Source organism: Sphaeramia orbicularis, chromosome 12, assembly GCF_902148855.1.
Source record: "Sphaeramia orbicularis chromosome 12, fSphaOr1.1, whole genome shotgun sequence".
NCBI lineage: Eukaryota > Metazoa > Chordata > Actinopteri > Kurtiformes > Apogonidae > Sphaeramia > Sphaeramia orbicularis.
In genome coordinates this window covers 19,537,389-19,547,623 of record NC_043968.1, presented here as the reverse complement: position 1 = coordinate 19,547,623, position 10,235 = coordinate 19,537,389, and the positions used below count along the sequence as shown (strand labels likewise).

The following is a 10,235-nucleotide window of genomic DNA, read 5'->3' as shown; positions in this document are numbered from 1 at the left end:
GTGATAGAAATGTTCCTTAATACTAGATGATACCCAAAAGTAGAAGAAAAATAGAGCTTCAACCCGCTCCCTCTGCAGATAAACAACTCCTTCTGTGGAAAAGCAAATCCAGTGAATCTTCTTTTCAGGTGATTGTACACTAATGAAGTCATAATTCTGAATATCCCATACACTTTCAGCATTTCAATACCGCTTAATCATACACAATGAACCTTTAGTTGTATTATTTTATGTTTTTTTTACTGAAGCACCCCCAAAATAGCCTAAATTCCTCTTATGTCACTGTGCTGCCTATGATCTCCATATTGTACCTTTTATTCTCATCAGATGTTGTTGAAACAGACAAAGCTTATCCTCCAGAAAAAAAAAAAATCTCTGATGGAAAGCAGTGATGGTAAATTGCATGATTCCATTATTCTTTGCTCTGTAAGTGCTCACCCACCCACTCTTGTCAGAAACAACAAGCAAGCGGTATCAGTGCTTTGTTAAACCATGTCCTTTATTCAACCCTTTAATAGTAATCAGTTAAAAAACACACAGCACTGGGGACACCAAAGACAGAAGGAGAGATAACTGCAAGAAATACAAGGGAATACTTCGATCACTGTTTTAAACTAGGAGTCCAACTGGAATTACAAGAGTCATTCATTATTTCAGTCAAAAATAATTGTCAAGGCCATTCACTGGTAATTACTTAATAATTATCTTTTAATTATTGACAGAAAGAAAGAAAAAAACAAAACAGATGGATGTTCCTCTTAGACGACGAATCTCGAGTGGATAAGTAGCTGCAGCACTGTGATGTAATGAAACCGAGCAAAAGTACCAGGACGAACATTTGGAAGAGAGGAAACTACACCATTTAACATTTGCAGTTGAAGCTGTACTTGTCTGCAGGGCACATTTCCCTCAGTGAATATTTGTTTGGCAGCTTGTTCAACAAACCAAAGTGCATTTGAAGATACAGCATGTGGCCCAGCGCATTAGGCTTTAAAGCTAAGCTGTTTTCTGGATGGATTGTCAATGTCACCCTCAAAGCTACGTCAATATAAACTTTTTTTAATTCTTTAGCCAGTGGGAGACAGCAACAAAAATCATTTGAGCAAATTATCACCTTAAAGCAAAAGGCTGCTTTCAACACAGCTGACACGGACCAGCATGAACCTTTATGGAGTCATTTTTCTGCCCAAACAGACTCATTTTAATTCTCTTTTAACTGTCATGTTTAAGCTAAATATTTGACTCTTTAGCTTCTGGATGCTCCCAGTGCTCAGCAGCTACAGAGTTTATCTGCTGTTTAGTTGTGCTTATGTAGCACCAGATGCAGTTGATGCTGAAAGTTTAGTGAGAGCAATAAAGACTGAGCAACATGGTAAAGGTGAGGTCCATAAAAGTAAAGCAGTGTAGTGAAGTTAATGGAAGAGTCTGAATAAAATCCTTTTTGGCTTCATCCTCCGATGAATGCACTTTTTCACTATACATACGCATTTTCACTGTTACTCATATGCATATTTAATCAAAATGTCGTAGTTGGTGAGAACAGCAAGACTGTAACACAACTTTAGAGCTGTTCAACAATGAGCTTAAGTAAAATAAAATGTTCCAAAGGAACTGAGGTGAAATGTTGAGTTTGTGATAATACTCATAGTTTTTCACTCAGCGTCTCCATAAATTTATACACAGCAATTTAAACCATCTTTAAATAAAACTGTAAAACAACCAGTGCTTTCAGCTTTAAAATGGCAAATGATTTAACTGCATCGGGCAAAACACAAATAAAAACCCACACACATATAAGTGTTTTCCTCAAAACAGTACGATTAAAAAAACAAACAAAAAAATACAAAACATGCAATTTAATTTCATTTGGACTTATACAATGTCATATAATATCAAGGACAAATATTAGTTAATGCCTAAGCTTATGTACAAAGGCAAATTATTTTACATGTGTATACAGTACAATATTCTCTGGTCAAGCTAGTTTTTGTTGGTCTCCAAAAAATAAGTGCATTTCGAGACATGCAGCTGCAAATCCTCTGTCTCATACAAACATACGAACGTTGGAGTCTCAGTATCTATGTGAAGACGCTCTATCGACATTCCTTCGCCTAAGTGTTTAACCCTAAGTGTAACCATTCCAGGATATCTCCCCAGTTCTACAGTTCATCCACACAACTATGCACAGACACACTCACACAGTCACGCACAGAATCAGATCAGTCCTGTGAGAGGAAACTCTTCATCATGGATTCTGCTCATAGTCAGGGTCAGCAACGGGTTCAGATACAGTCTCTATTGCTTTGGCAGAGAGCTCACTGTACCGATGCACAACTCACTGTCCTTCATGTTTATTAAATTTCACAAATACTCTGTAAAATCACACCTTTGCTGTTGTCTGCATCCCAACAATTCCTGCAATGTTTTTGGTTTAGAGAGGAGAGCATTATGTAAAAGGAGCAAGTGGGGGAAGTGAACACCTCAGCTTGCAATGCCTCCGAGTATCACATTCACATGTCGAGTTCCCATCTTTCATGTAACCTGTGATGATATTCGCTTATTTTTTTTTTTACTTTAGTTTTCCCACTGAAGCCTCTGGCTATCACCTTAATGAGCAAATCCCAGAGAGAGACGTAACATCCCAAGCTTCAAAGAGGCTGGAGAATACAGATAGAAAACACTTCATCCATCACCGTATACCAGTCCCAAGTCACAGCTTTTGATAGAGGAAGAAGTGAAGAACGGTAGCAAAGACACAAACTGAAAGATATGCACTTTTTCACAGATCTCATATTCTTTGAGTGCCCATTTTATCAGCAATAAAGAACACTTAGTGATATTTGTTCTCTTCAGACAAGACCCTTAGGCGACCATTCCGTGCATATATGATCACACAAGTCCACACAATTATTTTTATGTGTTTGGGGGGAACTTACATTAACTTACATTCATTTCCTAGAGTATTACTGAACCTATAATATACCCAGCCCTAACTGAAGTCTCCACAAGTGACGGGAAACAAACATTCATATCCCTGGAACATAATAAATACTTGGACCACACACACACACACACACACACACACACACACACACACACACACACACACACACACATTTGTTATGTTTTATACTCCTCTTATCCTTTTGACTTTCATTGTAAAATGCAATCAAATGATTCTGCATCATTGTATATACAATTACACTGTATTGTTAAATAACATTAAAGAAAACTGATTCAGCTGCTTGATGGTGGCTTTCTGAAATCTGCCCGTGTTGCACTGACTCTGCTATCCAAATCGAAGCACAAGGAGAACTGAAAACTAATGCAATCTCCTCCTTAATGTACAAGAGTGCATGTACATTATTTGTCCTGTGCCGCAGAGATTTTTTCCTTTCCTCATCATGTACAGAAAAAGAAATACCAGTTCCGTCTGCAGTTTTGCACATCTGCAGAAAATGATATTCCTGTCTGGAGGCAGCTTTCCATTCTCACTCTAGAAAAATGTACCTTTTGTGTCCCTGCAAAGTATCCTCTTGAAGGCTCTCCTGAAATCTTTGTTAAATATAGTGTATATGACTGGGTTGAGGCAAGAGTTACAGTAACCAATCCAGAAGAAGAACTTAAACAAAGGTTTGGGGATGCTGCAGGTATCTGGGCAGACGGCTTGAAGAGAATAAGAGAGGAAGAAGGGGAACCAGCAAATCACAAAAACTCCCATTACCACGGCCAAGACAAAAGTGAAGCGCTTCTCCCTGTTCACCATGGCCTTACGGCGGGATATGGGAGTCCCCTGAATCTTTGGGGTTTCCTCAGATACGAGTTTAGTTCCTGATGACGTGGCCATTGTGTTCTTGTATCTACAGGCCAAGTTTAGAACCTGAACTTTGAACCCTTTTCTTTGAGATGATGCCAACATTCGCTCATCGGCCTTTCTGGCGTCTTCTTCGTCTTTGCTGTCCTCTCCTGTAACACCTTCCTCGCACATTTCCAGCTCAGCCTCAGACCCGAAGCTGGAGGTGTTGTCAGGGAGAGCGTCGGTCTGCGCCACCCTCCCTTTGTCAGGCTCTTTCTGGGTGTCTTTGTGCAGAACAGCTGAGAGGATTTGGCTGTCACATTGAGGGATTGAGGTGGAGGAGATGGATTTTTGGACTGGGGCAACACTTGAATTCAGATACTGCTGAGTGTCCTGGTTTTCAGTGTTCTCAGGACATTTCTGAAGTGATGATGGGGTGGAATCTGAGCCAGGCGTTTTGGTCAGGACTTTTTCCCGTTGGCTAGCATTTATATCCCCTTGATCTCCATTCTGCTGTGACTGCTCTGCTAACTTCCCTGCAGGCTCGCTCTTTGGGACACTTACATTCCCTGCCACCTTTTTATGCTTCTCTCCAGGTGGGCAGCGTGTGTGCTGCTTAGCAATCTGATAAATCCTCACATACACCAGAATCATTATCACACAGGGGGCGAAAAAGGAGCCAATGGTGGAGTATAGAATATACCAGGTCTCACTGTTTAGTTCACATACTTCTTCCCCTCCTTCACTTTTGTCCAGGGTGAGCAAAGGTGGAAAAGAGATGACCGCAGATATGAGCCAAACAACTATTATAGCTGCCTTAATGCGTAATGGAGTACGTATGGCAGCGTAGGACACAGGTCGAGAAATTGACAGGTAGCGGTCCAGTGCTATAGCGCACAGGTGCACAATGGAGGACGTACAGAAGAGGACGTCCAACGCCAGGTAAATTTCACACCAGATGGTGCTAAATGCCCAGTATCCCTGCAGCTCATTGGCTAATGAAAACGGAATGATGAGGGTGGCCACTAAAATATCCGCAGCAGCTAGGGACACAAGGAAAAGGTTCTGAGCCCCTTTGAGGGACCTGGATGTCAGCACGGCGATGATGACCAGGATGTTCCCCACAATAGTCACGATCATCATGAAAGTGATGGAAATAGCGAAGGCTGCGGTGGCGGGCGGTGAGTAGGACGAGGTCCTGACAGTGCTCTGGTTGCAGGGTCTGGTGCCCGAGATGGTGCTGATGTTCTTTGTCTGGAGTCCACCAATCTCTGAGAGGCAGGGTGTGTCAGGGGCAGCTGCCATGGCGATGGAGATGATGAAGAAGGTGACAGATGAAGATAACGGTTCCTTACAGAGTGATGGCCAACAATAAAGGACTGTTTCTGCGACTAAACATTGCAACACTGGGTTTTCAGTCGATAAGACCGAGGAAGTGGGCAGATGGAAGTCAAGATTAAGTCATGTGATCTTTACACCATGAGGAACTTTCTGCAAGAGAGAGACAGGTTTATAGGACTGTGCATGGTCGGCTTGAATAATAATAAATAATAATAATAATAATGATGATTTAAAAATAGAGAATGAATCCCACTTACTGCAATGTATGGAATGTGTCCATCACACACACATCAATGCATTAATCCATAGGAGTTATAATCCATAGATGAAAAAGTTATTTTGCTCTTTTTGCATTCACTCTATGTAGAAGTTTAAGATAAGTGTTCACACAGTTTCCAACAAACTGAAGAATTGATTCATGTAGTCCTCTATTATCTCCAAAGAGAGAAAGAAAAAGAGAAAAAAAAACTCTGTAGAGAAGGAAAGCAGGTAAAATAAAATAATGTTGATATACGTCAGAAAAACGGAGAGAAAAAGAAAAGTAAAAGTAGTTGGCTCGTCTCAGATAGCCAGACCGAGGACGCAAAGGATGGAAATCAGTCCGTTCGGATATATCCTGGTTGGATGTTTCTCCCGGTTTGTCATCTCACTTTAGACGCTGGAGACAGAGTCCGCTGGCAGAGAGAGATGAGAGGGAACTGCAGCGGACGAGGAGGATTAAACGAGGAGGCGCTTTTACGCACAGCCCACACTGGATCCAAACTGCCCTCATCCAGGCTGTGCGCACAATGTCCACTGTGGGAATCAGGGTAAAGGTGAAATACACGTCTATGACTGTCACTGGAGACGATGAGGGGGGTGAGTTGAAGGTGTAAAGACAATGCTACGAATTTAATATTTCACACACACCCCCACCCCCCATAAAAACAATATTTTCTTCTAGTTTTTTTTTTTTTTTAACTTTTTCATGCATGGTGGCGCACATCTTATTTAGTTTATTTTGCTGAATACACGATACAAATCACATCACCACTCAATAAAGATTATTAAAAGCCTTCTTAGAACAATTACAAACCCTTGTAAACTGACACTGAACAGATAAAATCGATGTTTTAAAGAGGATATTGGAAGAATCTCTACTTCTGGCCTGCATTCCCATTAAGTAAAACCAGATATGTGTGTGTCACAGAGGATGCCGCATCACCCGAGACGGGTCCTCATGATTTCCACCCAGTTTCGATGTTTGTATTTGTAAGTGAAGCGTGTTGGACCAAATGATTTTCTATAATTACCTTCCACATAATGGCCTCTGCATTAAAGGAAGTAATCATAAAACAGTAGGCCTGTTTGCGAGGACTTATCAGTAGATTTTTATTTTACTTATTTATTTTTCTTTTTTATTTATGCATGTCAGTGACAGGAGATGCACATTCCATAGATGTCTATCAGTATACTGTGCCTTCATGTGGGCGGATGCATCATATCATAGTGTGGGAGTAATTTAGTGATATAGTGATAATTTGACATCAGAGGCTGCACTTTATTTCAAAGCTAAGATAACCACATAGGAAAAAAAATACTTTTTTTTTGTCTTCCCCCTTCCCTTGTCAGTCATCAATATGTAGAATGCGTGCTTTGGTACAATATAGCAAGGTCAGCTTATCTCTGAAGTCCAGGTAGGAACTCATTTCCAAAGGGGTTATTGCAGAGCCCTGTCCTTTACTCCTGTTACTTCAGATGCTGGAGTTAGTTTTCAGGCTACCTTAAAACTTTTAAACCCATTTGATTTTCAGCTTAAAAAAGCTTTCAGGCAATAAATATTTCATAATACCCCTGCTTTTCTGTAATCTTAGCTAATTGTCAAAATTCATCTCTGTTTCAGTCTATCATCATGCAGGTAGGCTGGTGGAAAATTGCTCTGACATTTACATTTTATATCAAACAATAGTCAGACATTGAATCTAAGCATAACTGTGCTAAATGCAGCAATATATACACATTCTACATGGCAGAGTGAGGACATAATATACAGTAATAATTTGTATATTTATTTATCACAACCATCTGTTCTATTATGAATTAGCCTGAGATTTCAGTCTCTTAAATTCCCGTCTTCATCTTTTTTTCCTACTGGCATTTTCTGCTATTTAATGATGGAGGACAAGCCCTGAGATGACTCAGCTGCAAAAGGCACCATGTGAAGCTGCTCAGTTAGAAATCTATGGAAGAGAAGCTGAACATCATTGTATCAAGTGGACAAAAAACGTGGCTTTTCCATGAAAATACACTCGTCCCACAGTCTGACCATCGCTAATGTCTAATCTTAAAAATCTAACCTGAGCTGCCTTAACCTTGTTAAACCCATTATGCACACTTTTCACAAGTCTGCACAAGCGAAGGCTTTTTGCTGGAGGGGGATTACCCACAATTCATAGGTGTCTAATCTTAAAAAAAAAAAAAAAAAAAAAAAAGATTTAATCAAACATTATTAATAATTAATAGGCTGTTTTACTCAGCACAAGAGCCGTATGAAAAATGATGTCCATAATGCATACAATGCTTCTTCCAGGGTAACACATTATGTCACAGCTTGTTGTCCCATTCTTCAAACATGATCTGGAGGTCTTACATCACATCCAACTCACATTTCCACTGGGCGCACAGATATTAATGCCTTTAAAGGTTATGTGCGTGGGTTCATTTCTTACTCAAACTGGTATTGTACATTGTTTTACAGGGAAAACTGAAAGCATATATCAATATTAGCGAAGTGTCCAAAGGTTGCAGGTTTGTTATAATTCTTACTTTTCATACTAAACATTAAAACATCCCTTCCTAATGTGCTTTCTGTGCAGTGGATATAGGACAAGAATGACTGTTCTCTTTTTGACCAAAATTGAAAGACAATTAAATTTATCTGGAGAAACTAAAGACATTCTCCAACCTTGTATTTTTATGTAACACTGAGCTGCTGAGATGGATCACAAGATTGTTCTTTTACTTTGAAAGACAAAAACAATACCCAGCAGGAATAGCTGAAGCTTCAAATGATCTTCACTAAGTTTGTACAAAAAAATAATAAGTTGTAGAGTTTGTCTCCCATTACTCCATTAAAGTGAATTTTTCGAAGAGATGTTTTAAAATCAACAGGGTGGAGGATTACAGCAAGAAAAACAGAAGATTATTTAATAAAACCTAGTAAGATGCAACAGCTTCCCTTATTTTTTGTGCAGAATACCTTGCATTGCTTCAAGATGTGTTCCATATTGGCATTTCCAAAACTTTGATTTTCATGATTTAAAAACAAAAACAAAGAAACACTGAATATTGCAGTGTAGTGGATAAATACTGAACCAAGTGGAAAAAGTTTCACTCTTCCTTATGTGAAGTATTTTAACACATTGTGGTAGGTGTTATTTTAGTTTAGTTTATTTTAGTTATTTTAGTTCTATAAAAGCCACGACTTTGGGCAAGACTGAAATTAAGCTGTATAACTCATGCTTTCAGAAAAACAAAGTCATTAAACACTCATGAAATATCTGTATATGTTTTGAGTTTATTGATACGCTGGTCAGGAGTTTTTTCCTAGTGCTTTTGTGTTCTCTGGTGGTAACATGTGGGTACTGCAGCGTAGCAGATGGAGATGCAGAAGTGACTGGCAGAACTTTGGCTGTGGTCCAGTCTGTTGGTGGTCCCAGTGACTTGATTTAAACGAACACGTCATTGTTCTGGTTTGTTTGGGAAACTGGGAAAGACAAAAGAGACAAGACAATGCAAATTCACACGTGCATTGGATCGGTTTGGTCTACACCACAGACTACACATACCACAGTGGTAGAGGGTGCGGAGTTTCTTGCCATCCAACTTTGTTACTTTAAATCTTTGTCCCATGTATCTGACCTTGTCCTCATCTTTCACATGGGTTACGATGGTGGGTAAGCCATTGCGTGAAAAAACAAAACTGCCAGAAAACACGAATGAGCAAACAGCACTGGCATCATAAACTCATTGTTTTCATAGGTGAGACACTTTACCGTCCATAGTGCATTATAGAAATTAGGTCGTATGGATGGTCCAAGTTGTTGGTTATTTCTTTCTTATGGAAGTTTCTCTCCTTTCCTAAAACACATGAAGTTCATTTTTATTTGTCAAGTGCACAGCAGCCAATGACAGTTGTAGGTTTAACCCATAAAGACCCAACACTACTTTGGTGGCAATTCCCAAATATGTTTTTCTGTGTATTTAACCCATCTTAAGTGATTTATCACCATTTATTATAACATATCTTCTGTATTTAATAAAAACAGATTAGATTAGACTGGGGGCAGCCGTGGCTCAGATGGTCGAGCGAGTCGTCCAATAACTGAAGGGTCTGCGGAATCCCGCTCTGTCCATGTGTTGTTGTGTCCTTGGGCAAGACACTTCACCCTCCTTGCCTCCAGTGGTGCTATTCACACTGGTGTATGAGTGCGTATGAATGTTTGGTGGTGGTCGTAGGTGCAGATTGGCAGCCATGCTTCCATCAGTCTGCCCCAGGGCAGCTATGAATACAGATGTAGTTTACCGCCACCAGAGGGAGAATGTGAGAGCAAATGAATAATGGATCCTCTGCACACGCTTTGAGTATGCGTTCATAGAAAAGCGCTATATAAATCTAATCCATTATTATTTTTAGATTACTATAGCACTTTTCAAGGCACCCCAAGCGCTTTACATTATTGATCCATTATTCATTCACACTCTGGTGGTGGTAAACTACATCTGTATCCACAGCTGCCCTGGGGAAGGCTGACAGAAGCGTACCTGCCAATTCACACCAAACAGCCCCTCCAACCACCACCAAACAAGGACACAACAGCACATGACTAGGACAGAGCAGAATTCGAACCACCAACTCCTTGGTTATTGGACGAGCCATTCTACCTCCTGAGCCATAGTAGTTTTTCAAAGAAAATGAGGTATTTTCTTATGTTTAATCTGCTGATCATGTTGATGTTCATTAAAGCTCAGAGTAAATTCAAAGGTTATTAAATCAGAAACAGAAAACTCAAGAAAGAGTGACATTTTCAACAACTATATCGATAACTGAGCATAAAAC

At 39.9% G+C, this 10,235-nt stretch overlaps 1 protein-coding gene across 1 annotated transcript; it reads right to left on the bottom strand.

Moving 5' to 3' along the window:
- Positions 1–2,560: 2,560 nt before the first annotated feature.
- On the bottom strand, positions 2,561–5,811 carry LOC115429204 (alpha-2A adrenergic receptor). Its single transcript, XM_030148475.1, has 2 exons — positions 5,395–5,811; positions 2,561–5,287 (listed from the first exon to the last, which is right to left on the bottom strand). The coding sequence occupies exon 2, from the start codon at positions 5,099–5,101 to the stop codon at positions 3,497–3,499; it is 1,605 nt and encodes a 534-aa protein (XP_030004335.1). The 5' UTR covers positions 5,102–5,287; positions 5,395–5,811; the 3' UTR covers positions 2,561–3,496.
- Between the last annotated feature and the right edge of the window lie 4,424 nt (positions 5,812–10,235).